This window comes from Acomys minous, assembly GCF_964271855.1.
Source record: "Acomys minous genome assembly, chromosome: 19".
In the NCBI taxonomy this organism is placed as follows: Eukaryota; Metazoa; Chordata; class Mammalia; order Rodentia; family Muridae; genus Acomys; species Acomys minous.
The window spans coordinates 65560632-65577592 of record NC_140499.1 but is presented as its reverse complement, the minus strand read 5'-3'; the positions used below and the strand labels follow the sequence as shown (position 1 = coordinate 65577592).

The 16961-nt window shown below is 45.7% G+C and overlaps 1 protein-coding gene across 4 annotated transcripts in view; it reads left to right on the top strand.

The window, feature by feature from the left end:
• The window catches only part of PIP5K1A (phosphatidylinositol-4-phosphate 5-kinase type 1 alpha), a 39902-nt gene that overhangs the window by 6812 nt on the left and 16129 nt on the right, over window positions 1-16961 (top strand). For 2 of the 4 annotated variants that reach the window (XM_084769566.1, XM_084769563.1), the window contains exons 2-3: window positions 6292-6330; window positions 12823-12860. In XM_084769566.1, the coding sequence (XP_084625692.1) occupies window positions 6292-6330; window positions 12823-12860 (77 nt within the window). The remainder of the gene's footprint in view (window positions 1-6291; window positions 6331-12822; window positions 12861-16961) is intronic. The other 2 variants (XM_084769564.1, XM_084769565.1) reach the window with 2 other exon arrangements.

The window sequence follows — 16961 nt, the reverse complement described above, 5'->3', positions numbered from 1 at the left end:
AGCCTCTAGCATCCACAAATTACGTGTGTACTTCAAACACTGAAGTCATTCATACAGCGTCTTTTGGTTTCTTGTCTGGTAGATGATGTCATCTCATCTCCAGGAAATGCTTCTCCTCTGAAAGTGTTGGGAGAGGTTTCCTATTGAGGCCAGAGCTGTTTGTTCCACATACTAGTGAGCCAGCTCACTTCAGAGCTACTTACTGTCTGAAAATAGCTCCTTTAAATTATCATCTTTATTTTTAAAAATTTGCTTTTATTACCTTATGTGTTTGTGTGTGTGTGTGTGTGTGCGTGCACCATGTGTATGCCAGTGTCCAAGGGGGCAAGAGGAGGGCATTGGGATCCTTTGGAGCCTGAGTCACAGGCTGGTGTAGCCCCCTTGTGTGTGCTAGTAGCTGAACTCACATTTCTCAGAATTACATTGATAATTTTTCTCTCCTGTTTCTTCTTTGACTTTTTTTTCAGTTTAGTGTTATTTTTACCATTATAGGTATTTTGCTTTCACCTGTGTCTGTGTACCACATATGAACTTGGTGCCCACAGAAGCCCGAGAGGATGTTGGATCCCCTCAAACTGGAGTTATAGACAAGTGTGAGTCACCGTATGGGTGGCTGAGCCCTGTGGAAGAGCAGCAATTCTCTTAACTGCTGAGCCGTCCATTGTCCCTCTATCACACGCTCTTTTTTTTTTTTTAAGTTTTCTATTTTTCTTCATTTGAAATTTTAGTTTCAAGTTGCCTGATATTACCAAGCAAATTTATAGAGATTAACAATGATGTTTTGCAAAGTGACTAGAAACCAGTCCTTCAGTATCTTTTTCTCCACAAACATAAGAAAGGGTCCTGCAAAGGACCAAACTGGACGGCCTCCCTAACTGATAGAGAGCTGTTGAGATGGTTTGAAATGGCTAGGTGTGGTGGTGAACGCCTGTCATCTTAGCTACTTGAAAGACTGAGGTAGGAGGACTACTGTGAGTTCAAAACCAGATTGCTACACAGCGAGTTCCAGGCCTCCTGGTGATAAAGTAAGGTGTGTTTTTGTTGTTGGATTATGTTTTTAAAAAAGGGCAGAAAGCCAGGCATGGTTGAACACGCCTGTAATTCCAGCAGTTGGGAGCTGGAGGCAGGTGGATCACTGTGAGTTCGAGGCCAGCCTGGTCTACAAAGTGAGGCCAGGACAGCCAGGGCTACACAGAGAAACCCTGTCTTGAAAAGTTAAAAACGGGGGGTGGGGGGGGTGGGCAGGAAAGGTGGCTGCTCTTCCAGAGGACTGAGGTTCAGTTCCCAGCACCCATAATGGCAGATCTCAGTTAGCTGTAGCTCCAATTCCAGGGCATCTGAAACCCACTTTCGGCCTCCACAGACACTGGACATACACACGGTGCAGGGACACACAGCTAGGTAAAACAACCCATAAGGTAAACATGCAGGTGTACATCTAAGAGAGAGAGAGTTATGTTGTGGGGTGTACATGCCTGTAGTTCTAGCAACTGGGAAGCAGAGGCAGGAGGAGTGGGAGGCCGGACCGAGCTGTCTGAAAAGACCTTGCTTAAAAAACTGCAAAGGAGGGCTGGAGAGACGGCTCAGTGGTTAAGATCACTGCCTGCTCTCCCAGAAGTCCTGAGTTCAGTTCCCAGCAACCACATGGCGGCTATCAACCATCTATAATGAGATCTGGTGCCCTCTTCTGGCCTGCAGGGTACATGCAGATAGAGCACTCAAAATAAATAAATAAATCTTCCAAAAAAAAAAAAAAAAAAAGCCCCAACCAACCAAACTGCAAAGGTAAGTAAGGATAGGGAGAAAGAATTGATTGCCTGCACTTTGGTATTTGATATGGCTCCTTCAATTGTTCTGACGTCATTTTGGTAATAGTGGTTTCTCATCTTATTTTTATACCTTTAAAAAAAAAATTTAAGATTTATTATGTAGTGTTCTGTCTGCATGTACGCCTGCAGGCCAGAAGAGGGCACCAGATCTCATTATAGATGGTTGTGAGCCACCACGTGGTTGCTGGGAATTGAACTCAGGACCTTTTACATGCCTTTAATCCCAGCACTTGGGAGGCAGAGGCAGGCAGATCTGTTACAGTTAATTTACCAATATGGCCTAATAATGTTTATTATTAGGCCTATAATTATTATTACAACAGTTTTTTCTAATCCATTAGCAGTCAATCAAGACAGACACCTGTTATTTATTTTTGTTTTTTTTTTTTTTTTGTTTTGTTTTTTTGAGACAGGGTTTCTCTGTGTAGCCTTGGCTGTCCTGGACTCGCTTTGTAGACCAGGCTGGGCCTCGAACTCACATCAATCTGCCTGCCTCTGCCTCCCGAGTGCTGGGATTAAAGGTGTGCACTGCCACACCCGGCTGACACCTGTTATATTTTAAAATAGCTTTAGTTATCCTGGGGCAGGGCAGATATTAATCCCCTAAACTATTTCCCACAGTGGGGCATTGATCGGATCCCTGCCCCAATCCCATGCCATCTGCTTCTAATAATTTCTATCAAGCTACCTCCCATCCATAATCCCAAATACTTGCTCATGTTCTTCATCTGGGCCAAGTCTCCATCCACGCTGGCCACGTGCTTCTCCACCTACCCTATGGTGGCACAACCTTCCTCTCCTCTCCTCTGGTGTCTCTTTTTCCCAAGATTCTCTCTGTTTCCCCAAGCCCAGGAACCTTAGCCACGCCTATCCCATTTGCCCTGCCCAGGTGTGATGGCCTTTTATTGGTCAAACAGGTTATGCTCTTAGGCAAGGTAGGCCACAGAGACAGCAGGCAGCATCAAACACATCAGACCAACTCCAACAGATCTCTGTGCATTCGAGGCCAGCCTGGTGTCTCGCCCTCCCGCCGGCAGGAACGACGCAGACACCAGGATTCTTCTCAATCGCGCTTTATTGGGATTGCCCTTGAAGCTGAAGCGAAAGACCCCGAATGCCCACGAGCACGTCGTTTAAATACTGTTTGTACGTGGCGTGTCAAAGTCTCATTGGTTGCATTTGGATGCCTCATTAGCATGCCCACAGTCGAGAGGGCCGTGTTGGAGTGCTTCATTTGCATACCCCTGTTCGGGAGGGGTGCATTGAGAGGGCTCATGTCTGCGCATGCCCGGGTGCGTTAACGGTCGCCGCCGTTATCGTGTGCGGCTGCTTCTTACAGCCTGGTCTACCAAGCGAGTCCAGGACAGTCAAGGTTACACAGAGAAACCCTGTCTCAAAAAATCAAAACAAAAACAAACAAAACGAAGATGGTAGGGTATCCCATAGTAATATGACCTTATGAAAGATGGTCTGATATATGGACTTGCTACTTTTTTACCTTGTTTTATAGGTGCCATTGGCGGCGACGGCTGTTTCTCCATCACTTACTTTATTCCCTGTGTAACAGTGTTTTGCCTGCATGTAGGTCTGTATGAGGGTGTTGGTTCCCCTGGAACTAGAGTCACAGACAGCCATGAGATGCCATGTGGGTGCTGGGAAGTGAACCCAGGTCCTCTAGAGGAGCAGCCGTCTCTCCAGCCCCTGAAAGACTCTTTTGTTTTTTTAAGATTTATTTATTTATTATTATGTATACAGAACTCTGACTACTTATACACCTATAGGCCAGAAGAGGGCACCAGATCACATTATAGGCGGTTGTGAGCCATCATATGCTTGCTGGGAATTGAACTCAGGACCTCTGGAAGAGCAGTCTTAAACTCTGAACCAACTCTCCAGCCCACAAAGATTCTTACTTTGAATTATGTGTGTACGTGTCTGTGTGGGTATGTTCACTTGAGTGCAGGTGCCCTCAGATGCTAGACGCATAAGATCCCCTGGAACTGGATTGGCCATTTCTCCAGCCTCCTCAACTATTTATTATTAATTTTTTTAAATGCCCCCCTCCCGTGTGTGTGTGTGTGTGTGTGTGTGTGTGTGTGTAAGTGTGTGTAAGATATGTAGGAATCAGTTCTCTTTCTTCCCCGACCCACATCAGTCCCAGGACTAAACTCAGGTTGGCAGGCACATGGCAGACACCTTTACTGGTTGGTCCCTAGCCGTATATTTTCAGTTTTCCCTTTTAACTTATTTTGTAGCATAGGGCAGTGCTTTTGTTATGAACTTGAATTGATGTGTATCTGGGTGCTTGGTGGTGGTTGGGTGGGTGGATGTTGAAGTAAGGCTGTAAAGCAGAGAATGACACTGCCGCCCACATTAGCATACTTCTTGGGCTGGAGAGACGGTGCAGCAGTTAAGAGCACTGGGGGTTTTTCCAGAGGACTTAGGCTCAGTTCCCAGCACCCACATGGGGGCTAACAACTGTAATTCTGGTTCCAGAGAATGCAACACCCTCATCTGGCCACCAGGGCACAGGCATACACGTGGTGCACAAACATACTTGCACCCAGAACACTTATAAAATAAAAATAAATCAATCTTAATCCAGGTCGTGATGATGCACACCTTTAATCCCAGCAGGCAATCTCTGTGAGTTCCAGAACAGCCTGGTCTACAGAGCAAGTTCCAGGACAGCCAGGGCTGTTGCATAGAGAAACTCTGTCTTGAAAAACAAAAAACAAAATAAAACAACCCCCGAAGAGTGGGGTTTTTTTTTGTTGTTGTTGTTGGTTTTTTTCTCTTTGACACAGGGTTTTTCTGTGTAGCCTTGACTGTCTCGGACTCGCTTTGTAGACCAGGCTGGCCTCGAACTCACAGAGATTCGCCTGCCTCTGCCTCCCGAGTGCTGGGATTAAAGGTGTGTGCTACCGCCTGGCTAGTATTCCATTTTTTAAAAATACTTTATTTTTATTTTGTGTGCATTCATGTTTTGCCTGCATGCATGTCTGTGTGAGGGTGTCGGCTCTTGGAGTTACAGACAGTTGTAAGCTGTCATGAGGATGCTAGGAATTGAACCTAGGTACTTTGGAAGAGCAGTCAATACTCTTAACTGCTGAGCCATCTCTCCAGCCCTGATTTATTTATTCTTGTTTACTTTCCAAAACAGTCCCTGTACATTTACACTTACTACATATAATGCTGCAGTGACTGTCCCTGTATAGAAGCCTGGGTGTGCAATAGCTTTAGAGCTGGAAAGTTCCTCCAGTTGGAATTCACTGGAGAATAAAATGATTTTGTGTCAAAGTTCTGTGACTACTAGATTTTCTTTCTCATTTTGTGTTATTTTAAAAAATGAAAATCCTAGCCGGGCGTGGTAGTGCACGCCTTTAATCCCAGTACTCGGGAGGCAGAGGCAGGAGGATCACTGTGAGTTCCAGGCCAGCCTGGTCTACAAAGTTAGTCCAGGACAGCCAAGGCTACACAGAGAAACCTTGTCTCGGAAAACAAACAAAACAAAACAAAACAAAAAGGCTGGAGAGATGGCTCAGAGGTTAGGAGCACTGGCTGCTCTTCCAGAGGTTCTGAGTTCAATTCCCAGCAACCACATGGTAGCTCACAACCATCTACAATGAAATCTGGTGCCCTCTTCTGGCCTGCAGGTGTACATGCAAGCAGAACACTATATATATAATAATAAATAAATATTTTTTAAAAAGAAAGAAAAATCCCAACCGTTTGATTTTAAACCAATAAAGAGCCAGATGCTGGGGTGAAAAACTGCCAGCTCAGAGACGCATAGGAAAGCACTCAGTTGACCTTCCCGCTCAGCTCACATCCCAGAGGAAAAAACAAAGAGTTTATTGGTCAGCTGACAGCCCAGGAGAAAAAGCCCAAAAAACTAAAAGCCAAAACGCTTGCTAGCTCAAAGCTCAAAAGCCCCTTCTTAGCCACACTGCTCTTAAACTCAAAGTCCCTCCTGCTCTCTGCCTCTTGACCTAGCGTTAACTTTATTAAATCCTGTGTACAGAAAGTTCGTGGGTTAAAGGTGTGTGCTAGGGCTGAGCCACAGTGAACAAGTTTTTATAGCTCACAGTCTCAGGGTTCACAAATATCCTGCAAGAGTTTTGCTTTGAAACAAGGTTTCTCTGTGTAGTCTTGCCTGCCCAAGAACCCACCCTGTACGTGAGGCTGCCTTGAGCTCAGGTCACCTGCCTCTACTTCCTAATGCTGGTATTGAAGGCGTGTGCTACCCCTGCCTAGCAACTCCTTTTGTGCCAGAGCTACACATGTTGGGTAGAAGCAATTTACCTGGGATGACAGAAGCATGGGGTTCATAGTGTGGTGCTGGAAACTGAGCACCGTGCTGTACACAGGGGGTTTTATTAATTACTGTGAATATGTGTAGCCTACTATAAGCAAATGGAACCCCACAAGAAAGCGATAATTTTCTGTTTTCCTTTATTAGGTTTCAACTTTCTGTGCTGTGGGGTCCACCGTAAGAGAGGTAGATCTGCTGTGTGTCTGTGCTGACTACGCATGCGCTCCTCGCAGTGACTGGCAGCCAGCTCTTCCCTGTAACAGCTGTAGTAGAGTATGTGGTGTGTCTTTGCCAGGACAGTGCTATCTTAACATGAAGTGCACCCTGCCTTGTTTCATTGCGTAAATTTGTCCCAGCTGTTTCTTTTTCCTTTTCTTCTATTAGTTCAGCTCTTTGTTCTTCTTCACTTGTGTTGTGTTTATTTCTCTTGGTTTTTCCCGTTCTGTAGATGGGGCTTCAAGATGGATGGTTATAGCTGAGCGTGGTGTCTCACGAGGGGGAGGCAAAAGAACTGGCCAAAGTTCAAGACTAACCTGGGCTACATAAGTGAGTTGTAGGTGGAGCTGGGCTACAGAGTAAAATCTTGTCTTGGGGGCAAAAAGACCAAAACAAGGAGATTTAATGGCTTAATTCTTTTTTTTTTTTTTTTTTTTTTTTTTTGGTTTTTCGAGACAGGGTTTCTCTGTGTAGCCTTGGCCATCCTGGACTCACTTTGTAGACCAGGCTGGCCTCGAACTCACAGCAATCCGCCTGCCTCTGCCTCCCAAGTGCTGGGATTAAAGGCGGGCGCCACCACGCCCAACTTCTTTTTTTTTTTTTTTTTTTTAATTTAGTTCTTATGTATACCGTGCTCTGCCTGCATGTACACCTGCAGGCCAGAAGAGGGCACCAGATCTCATTACAGATGGTTGTGAGCCACCATGTGGTTGCTGGGAATTGAACTCAGGACCTCTGGAAGAGCAGACAGTGCCCTTACCTGCTGAGCCACCTCTCCAGCCTGTGTCTTGATTCTTAAAAGAACTTTGGGTTGCAGGAGATTGACCATATAGATTTGAATATACTCTATGGTAGATGGTTTGTATTAGTTCCAGGCCCTATTTCAACATTTTATAAATGAAAACACGGCCTAGAGAAGTTTAACCAAACTGCCCAAGTAAGTTAGTCAGTAAATGTTGAATCCCATGTTGAGACCTAGCAGATCTAGCTGCCCAAATTGTAAAGCCCCCTTTTCTCTCTCCTCCTCCTCCTCCCCCTCTTCTTCCTCTTGCTCCCCCCCCCTTCTTCTTCTTCCTCCTCCACCCCCTCCCCTCCCCCTCCCCTCCTCCTCGGGAGCACATATTCTTACCCACTGTGTTATTGCTGCCCCCTACTAGTCTATTTTTCCAGCTCTGCAGATCAGTCCCAGTGTCTGCACAAGGAAGAGAGCTCTGCAAACTTCCTGCTCTCCCCTTGCTAATCTTTTTTGTTTTGTTTGGGGGTTTGGTTTGTTTGTTTGTGTTTGTTTAGCTCCTTGCTAATCTTTGGTTGCTGTGTGAGCTAACTTGGTTGTAGACTAGCTGTTTCTTACTGAGTGTATTCTGTCTGAGCCAGAAGTCTATGATGAAGGAGAGAATAGCACAGAAAGGAATTCATCTTTCTGGTTTCCTTCAAAGCGGCAAAATTCTGAGTTCTTGTAGAATGTGAATTGTTAGTCATTTTTTCAGAAACTACTTTAGAAGTTAACAAGTCATTTAAAAAATGATCTATTTATTCTTATTTTATTGTTTTATGTGTATGATATTTTCTTGAATGTATTTCTATGCATACTTGTGTGCCTGGTGCCCGTGGAGGCAGGAAGTGGGTATGGAATCCCTTGGAGCTTGAGTTATAGATGGTTGTAGCCACCCTGTGGGTGCTGGGTCTTGATCCAGGTCCCCTGGACGAGCAGCCAGCGCTGGAGCTGCCCACCCGTCTTTCCAGCTCTGTGAACAGACGTTTTGCCAAGAGTTAATAACTAATCTGTAGACAAGTTCAAATATCTAAGAAGGACTCTTGAATTTATCTACTGGCAAGTCTTCTTTTGGTATAATAAAAACAGTAGTGAAAAGCCATACTGTTTTGCTTTCTTTTTTTTGTGTGTGTGGTTTTTTGAGACAGGGTTTCTCTGTGTATTCCTGGCTGTCCTAGACTCGCTTTGTAGACCAGGCTGGCCTCTAACTCACGGGGATCCACCTGCCTCTGCCTCCCGAGTGCTAGGATTAAAGGCGTATGCCACCACTCCCGGCCTCTGTTTTGTTTTCTAATTTTATTTATTAAAATTTATGGTGTGTGCCAGGTGCAGTGGCTCATGCCTATAATCCCAGCACACGGGAGGCAGAGGCAGATGGATTGCTGTGAGTTTGAGGCCAGCCTGGTCTACAAAGCTAGTCTGGGACAGCCAGGGCTACACAGAGAGACCCTGCCTTAAAAAAAAGATTGTGAGTGTGTAACAGCTGGTGCTTGGCTTTAATCCCAGCACTCGGGAGGCAGAGGCAGGCGGAGCTCTGTGAGTTCGAGGCCAGCCTGGTCTACAGAGTGAGTCCATGGCAGCCAAGTCTATGTAGAGAACCCCTGTCTCAAAAAACGAAAGACATGTACCGTCTTGCTGTTCAGTCCTTCCCTGGCCTAGCACTGTGTGCCACAAGCTGGCTTGGAGCTCACTGCAGTCCTTCCGCAGCCTTCGGGTACTGGGGTATTAGTGTACACCAGTAGGCCTGCTTTCTTGTTGTTGATGGGTTTTTTGAGACAAGGCCTCTCTATTTAGTCCTGGCTGCTTTGAATCTTTGTGTGTAGACCAGGCTGGCGTTGAACTCAGAAAGATCCTCCTGCCTTTGTCTCCCAAGTGCTGGGATTAAAGGGATGTGTCACCATGTCTTGCTAAAATGTACCTCCCCACACACCCTACCCCCACCCCCACACAGCCTTTTTTTCTCTTTTTTTACAATTTATTTATTTAGTATACAGTATTCTGCTTGCATGTGTACCTGCCTGGCTGCCAGAAGAGGGCACCAGATTTCATGATAGATTGTTGTGAGCCACCATGTGGTTGCTGGCAGTTGAACTCAGGACCTCCGGAAGAGCAGTGCTCTTAACCTCTGAGCCACCTCTCCAGCCCCGTACTTTTTTCCTCCCTTGTTCGTTTTTTGGGGTTTGGTGGGGTTTTTTGTTTGTTTGTTTGTTTGTTTGTTTGGTTTTTTTTTTTTTTGAGATAGAGTTTCACTGTGTGGCTCTGTCTGTCCTGAAATTTGCCGTGAATGCACAGAGATGCACCAGCCCTCCTGCCACCCTCCCTCCCCTCACCATGCTGAGATCAAAGGCATGGGCCACTGAGCTTGGCCAAGCCCAGCTTTGTTTTTGTTGTATGTGAAACAAAGTTGGTTTGTTTGTTTATGCTCTTTTGAAGCCTTAGAACCCGTCTGTCTGGCAGTTAGAGCCTTCTGCCTCTGCCTCTCAGAATGGTGTGAGCACAGCTTTCCCGCCCGTCTCTTTTTCCTCCCCAACTTTACTTCCTATTCCCACTAGCTTTCCCCCTCTCGGTTTTGTTCTCTTCATTCCTCTCCCCCAGGTTCTCCCCTCCCTGGCCTGCGATGTCTTAAGTTAGTCCAGTTCTGCAGTTTCACTGGCACTCACGTCAGAACTTCCGCAGTCCTGGTGTGAGTGTGCCAGACTGCAGTTCTGCCGTGGGGGAGGTAAATACAAGAGGGTCAGGAGCTCAGGAGCGTCATTGCCTAGGGAATTGGAGGCCATCTAGACTGCAAGAGACTGCCTCAAAAACCAGCAAGGGGGAGGTTGTCTCTATAGACACACAGTCTTTTTCTGATGGTGGAAGGAAGGCTGTAACCTAAGTACAGTATCATTGTTATGTCTAAGCACTTAACAGTAATTGTGCCTAGAAATGCAATTCAGTGATAGGACATTTATTTATTGTGTCTGCATGTATGTGGGGAGGTCACAGGACAGCTTGAGTCAGTTCCCTCCTCCCATTATGGGGTTTCATGAGACTTTGGCAAGTACATTACCTCTAAGCAGTCTTCCCAGCCCGAAGCCTTGGATTTGTTCCCTGGTGCTGCAAAAGAATAATAATAATAATAATAATAATAATAATAATAATAATAATAATAATAATAATAATATAATAATAATAATAATAAAAAGTTAAAGTCGGGCGGTGGTGGCGCGCACCTTTAATCCCAGCACTCGGTAGACAGAGGCAGGTGGATCTCAAAACCTGGTCTACGAAGTAAGTCTAGGACAGCCAAGGCTACACAGAGAACCTTGTCTCAAAAAAGAAAGAAAAAAAATTAACATTTAAACTTTCCCTCTTAAGGCTTTTATCTACATTTAAAAATTATTTCATTTATCTTGTGGGCAGAGGGTGTTGTGTGCCATGGCACACTTTATGGAAGTCAAAGCAGAACTTGGCAAGTATTTGCTCCCCCCCACCCCCCCATATACGTCCTGGGATTAGACTTCAGCGGCAGGCACCTGCACCCACTGAACCATCTTGCTTGCTCTGTCTTGTCTCTCCTCACCCCCCCCCCCCATGAGAGAGGGTTTCTCTTTGTAATTTTGGCAATCCACTGAATTTGTAGACCAGGCTGGCCTCAAACTCACAGGGATCCACTTGCTTCTGCCTTCTGAGTGCTGAGATTAAAGGCGTGCGCCACCGTGCCCAGCTACTAGGAACATTTTCTATAGTCTGCTCTATTATTGTATGAAACGGCCTCTCAGGCTCTCCTTGAATTCACTGTGTAGCCTGTCATGACCTTGCCCCTGTTTTCCAAGTGCTAGGCTTACAGGCAAGTGCTGTCAGTCCCCCAGCCAGTCCCCGTCCACCCCAGTACTGGGAAACAAATCTAGATCTTAAATATTCTAGGCAAGTGTTCTGTCCCAGCCTGTATTCCTGTGTTTTGTGTTTGTTTTTTTCAAGACAGGGTTTCTCTATGTAGCCCTGGTTGTCCAAGCGGGCCTCCAACCCACGGAGATCCACTTGCCTCCGCCTCCCAAGTGCTGGGATTACCGATGTTCAGGTTTTAGCTATGGAAGTAAATCTTAACTGTTTTCTCAGGGCCCGGGTTTACTGTTTAGCATATTTTGGCCTTGAATTAGCAATGCTTTGATAATCTTGCCCCAGCGTCCGAAATGCTAGAGCTGTAGATGTGGGGATGCTGCCACACCAAGCCCATGGCTCTCTGTCTCTTGGGCTCTTTCTCCTTCTGCCATGGTGTCACCAACATTTTCTATGGTGGTTAAATGTATTAAACCCAGAACCCAGCCAGGCTCGGTGGCATGTGCCTTTTAATCCCAGCATTTAGGGAGGCAGAGGCAGGCAGATCACTGTCTGGCTAGCCTTGTCTACAAAGTTAGTCCAGGACAGGGAAGGCTACACTGAGAAGCCCTGTCTTGAAAAAAACCAAACAACAAAACAAAACAAAACAAAAATCAAAGCACAGAAGTCAGGAGTGCCCTTTAATCCTATCACTCAGGGAGGCAGAGACAATCAGATTCGTGTGAGTTCAAGGTCTACAAAGCAGTCCAGGACAGCCAGGCCTATAGGAGAAATCCTATCTTGAAAAGTAAAAAACAAACAAACAACAACAACAATCAAACAAACAAACCCAACAACAGTAAAAAGGAAAATACTAACACTGGGCGGGTGAAATAGCTCTGTGCTTGTTGATGCCCTGGGCTTGATCTGCAGCCTCCACAGTAGCCAGCCTGGTCTGCAAGCGAGTTCCTGAATGACCAAGGCCACACAGAGAACCCTGTCTCAGAAAAACAAACAAATTTAAAAAACAACAAATTTAAGTTGCCCTCTGACTACGATGTGTATGTCTTGGTTCACATGGCACACATACCAAACATCTAACAGAAATTATGAAAGGGAATGTGACCGTGTGAACTAGAAAAGAGGATAGAAGACTGAGACTGTACCATGCGTTGAGGCCCGTGTGAGTATAGAAGAGGAAGCAAGACCATTTAGAAAGTGCTGTTGGGCAGGGACGGCTCGGCTGGTGTAAGCACTCGCCATGCACTAACCATGCAAGCCCAAGTACTCAGGCTTATTCCTGAATGTGGTAGCTCACTTCCGTAATCCAACAAGAAGGGAGATAGAGGAGATTCTGGGGAGCTCAGGAAGCAAACAGCTCAGAGGCAGAAAGGAGACTGCCTCCAAGTAAGGAAAGGCAGAAGGCAAGAGCCAGTTCTTCACAGTTGCCCTCTGACGTCTGCATGAAGGCTGTGCTACACAAGTGCACACATGAACTAGGTGTGCACACAATAATAGGTCAGTCAGTAAATTTTATTTTAAAATGAGCTTTCTTAAAAAGTGCTATCTTACTGGACGGTGGTGGCTCATACCTTTAATCCCAGCACTGGGCGGGAGGCAGAGGGAGGTGGATCTCTGAGTTCGAGGCCAGCCTGGTCTACAAAGAGAGTCCAGGACATCCAGGGCTACACAAAGAACCCTGTCTCGAAAAACAAAAACAAAAAAAAGTGCTATGCAAAAGGATTTGGTATTAGCATGATTAGTTCATTACCATGTTGAGTTTTACACAAACTTTGCTCCTCACAGTGAGGACTGTATTTATATATGCTTAAGATTTTTCCTTGATTGATTTTTTTTTTCTTTTCTTTTTTGTGTTTCTTCTCTTCTTTAAGCAGCAGCATCTGGAATCAAGAGGCCCACAGGCTCTGAGGTGAGTTTCCTGTTGATTCACTGCTTGCTAAAAGTGTATTCTGAGATAGAGAGTGTCTGTCCAAGCATGTCCAAACTAATGACATCACCACACACTGCTGTCACCTACAAAATTCATACTTGAGGACTGTGTAGTTAAGTTACAAGAAAAGAAAACGGGGCCTGGAGAGATGGCTCAGAGGTTAAGAGCACTGTCTGCTCCTCCAGAGATGGCCTATAGGTGTACATGCAGGTTGGGCACTCATATGCTAAATAAATCTAAAGAAAATGGTAAAATATCTCATGATATTTTAAGTAAGTTTATGGTTTTGTGTTAGCCATATTAAAAATTATCTTGGGCCTTATGCAGGCTGTGAGTTAGACACAGATATCATTTTCCCTTTGCGTACATCTTGGAAAGTAGACAGGATGTGTGTGTGTGTGTGTGTGTGTGTGTGTGTGTGTGTGTGTGTGTGTGTCTGTGAGAGAGAGAGGGGGGGAATATTTATTTGACATGTTTTTATTCAAAGAAAATAAATGCAACTGCATAAAAAGAATTATTTTCATATTCCTAAACACAGCCATAGTCATATGTAATGTACAAATAGTTGTAGATTAGACTGTAGGATCTAGTGCAAACATCACACTGTACTGAAAAGTCTGAGACTGCACATCAAGGATCATCACCCTAGGCTGTGGTCGGCTCTTGGCCTGTCTTGTTTTATGTTTTTGTTTTTTGAAACAGGGTTTCTCTGTGTAGCCCTGGTTGTCCTGAACTCACTTTGTAGACCAGGCTGGCCTTGCGAACCCACAGCTATCTGCCGCCTGCCTTTACCTCCTGAGTGCTGGGATTAAAGGCGTGCACCACCATGCCCGGCTCATACAGTGGTGTTTTTGCATCTTTTTGGTCCACTAGAAATTAGTACACAGCTCAGCCGGGCATGGTGGCGCATGCCTTTAATCCCAGCACTCGGGAGGCAGAGGCAGGCGGATCGCTGTGAGTTCGAGGCCAGCCTGGTCTACAAAGCGAGTCCAGGACAGCCAAGGCTAAGACAGAGAGACCCTGTCTCGAGAAACCAAAAAACTAAAGAAAGAAAAGAAAGAAATCAGTACATAGCTCTTTTGACACAGGATGTCACCGCACAGCCCTTACCTTCCTTCCTCAGCCCCTGGAGCACTGAGGTTTTATGCACCACCACACCTGTCTACAACTCTATTTTTTTTTTTTTTAGTTTTTTAAAGATTTATTTATTATTTATACAGTATTCTGCCCACATGTGTGTCTGCTCACCACATGAAGGCACCAGATCTCATTACAGGTGGTTGTGAGCCCACATGGTTGCTGGGAATTGAACTCAGGACCTTTGGAAGAGCAAACGGTGCTGTTACCTCTGAGCCATCTCTCCAGCCCCTACAACTCTATTTTTGTTGTAGGGAATTTGTGAGGTGCTGGTGGTGGTTTTGAGACATGGTTTTTCTGTGTGACAGACCTGGCTGGTCTGTAATTCCAGGCCAACCTGAGACTCTGAAGTGATGTACCTGCCCCTTGCTCCTGAGTTCTGAGACTAAAGGCTGTGCTGCCACAGCAGCTTTTCTGTTGGTTGTTTGTTCCTGGTGTATAATGGGTGTTCCTGTGTGTAGAGATGGGAGGTTGATGTCAGGTGTTCCACACACACGCACACACAGTGAGGATGATCCTTCACCTCATATACTGAGGCAGAGACTGTTGCTGACCTTGGAGCACAGCGGTTGGGCTAATCAGCTGGCTAGCTTGACCTGCTGATCCTGTCTCTGCCTCTCATGTGTCTCAATTACAGTGGGCTGCTACGGCCACTCAGCTTTTACATAGGGATGCAGACACTGGTCTTCACGCTTAAATTGTCAGCTCTTTCTCTGATGGGCGACCTCTCATACAGTAGTAGCATATTGATATTTGTTTTCTGGTATAAGAGTTTATATGCAGGGGGGAGAGGGGAAGGGAGTTAGAGCCTAAGTGAAGCACGAGGACAGAGAGAGGCACAGTGAGGGGCTTTTGTTTTGTTTTGTTTTGGGTTTTTTTGACATAAGGTTTTTCTTTTTATTTGGTTTTTGTTTGTTTGTTTTGTTGTTGTTGTTTTTTGTTTGTTTTTTGTTTTTTGAGACAGGGTTTCTCTGTAGCCTTGGCTGTCCTGGACTCGCTTTGTAGACCAGGCTGGCCTTGAACTCACAGCAATCCACCTGCCTCTGCCTCCTGAGTGCTGGGATTAAAGGCGTGCGCCACCACTGCCCAGCCGGACATAGGGTTTCTCTGTACAGCTCTGGCTGGCTTTAAACTTATAGAGATCTTCCTCTGCCTCCAGAGTTCTGGGACTAAAGATGTATGCCACTATATCTGGCTGTAATATCATAGACCTAGTTGCTTCTACTTCCTCCCTGCTGAAATTCAAAGAGTAATTTTTCTGCCGAGCCTGAGGACCTAGCATCTAAATTCAATCTCTGAGACCCATTCCATGGAAAGAGAGAACCAACTTACTGATTATTTCTTTTGTTATTTTAAGTTTTATTGGATTGCTTACTTGTTTGTTTATTTATCTTTTTACTTTTGAGGCAGGGTCTCATTTAACCAAGTCTGGCCTCCCAGTGTGCTTTGTTTAAGCCCTCTGAGGTGTTGGCTTTAAACTCTAGATCCTCTGCTTTCCCCTCCTGAAGGGGTTTGCATTAGCTCGGCATACCCGGCTCCTCAGGGCTTCAGATGGAAGTCAGGGCTTCTTGCAGGCTGAGCAGGCACTCTGCCAGCTGAGACGGAGCTCGCTCTGTACTCAGTCTAGCCTGGTGTTCTCTGTAGAGCATAAGCTGACTTGGAGCTTTGGGCCTCCCACATAGTGGGATTGCAGGTGTATGCGCCTCTTTTCTGTGCAGTGTGTTCAGGTTGCTATACTTCTCCCGTAAGGAGATTTCCTAGCCCACCTTAGTTTTGTTTTCCTCTTGTACTTGGGTCAGAGTCCTCAGAAAGTTGACCTGGCACTTTTTTCTGAGATTTCAAGCCTTTCACTTCGAATATCTTTGCAGGTCTTTGAGGTGATACACTTCTTGTTTGCTTTGATTGTTATTATTTTTTAAACCTCATATGGCTCAAACTTGGAATGTAACCAAGATTAGACTTGAACTGCTAATCATCTCACATCCAGCCTCCCAAATACTGACTGTGTTTATAGGTGCTCACTACCAAAAAAAGTCTTTTTTACTAAAGATTTAAGGGCAAGTGTGGTGTCACATGCTTTTAATCCCAGCACTTGGGAGCTAGAGTTGGGTGATCTCTGTGAGTTTGAGGCCAGCCTGGTTTACAAAGTGAGTCCAATACAGCCAAGGTCACACAGAGAGACCCTGTCTTGAAAGACAAACAAGCAAAAAGGTGGTGGTACAGAATTTTCACGAGTCCTGTTCTGGCTTCCTAACGCGCTGCTGCCCTGGCATGCTGACTCCTGGGCAGCTGGTGAGAGGCCGCTCTGTGGTTTACTCCTCTTCTATTTCTGGAGCTGTGATGTGGGTGGAACATAAAGTCATATCGTGTACTTGAGAATCTCAAGTCTGGTGAGACGGCTCCTCCTGTAAAGGCATTTTGGGTTTTTCTTTTTGGTTTTTTAAGCCAGGGTTTCTCTGTGTAGCTTTGGCTGTCCTGGACCTTGCTCTGTAGACCAGGCTGGCCTCGATCCACCTGCCTCTGGCTCCGGAGTGCTGGGATTAAAGACATGTGCCACCAGTGTTGGGGGGTTTTTGAGATAAGGTTTCACTCTGTGTGTGTCTGACTGGCCTGGGACTCACAGACGTAGTTGCTTCTACTTCCTGCGTGCTGAAGTTCAAGGAGTGTGGCTCTACAGCTGCCTAGAGAGCCAGGTGACCTTCTGCCTGATTCAGCATCTAACTCAGGCCATGGAAAGAGAGAACCAGCTTCTGAGAGTTGCTGACCCGAACCCCAGCAAATACATATAATAAAACAGGATTCTCAAAAGTCTCTTTGGGGGTCGGAGATATGCCTCAGTGGTTAAGAACATTGACTGCTGCTGGTCTTGAGGACCTGGTTTCAATACCCACCACTCAACAGGACAGCTCACAACTGTCTGTACCTCCATTTCCAGGGGGCCTA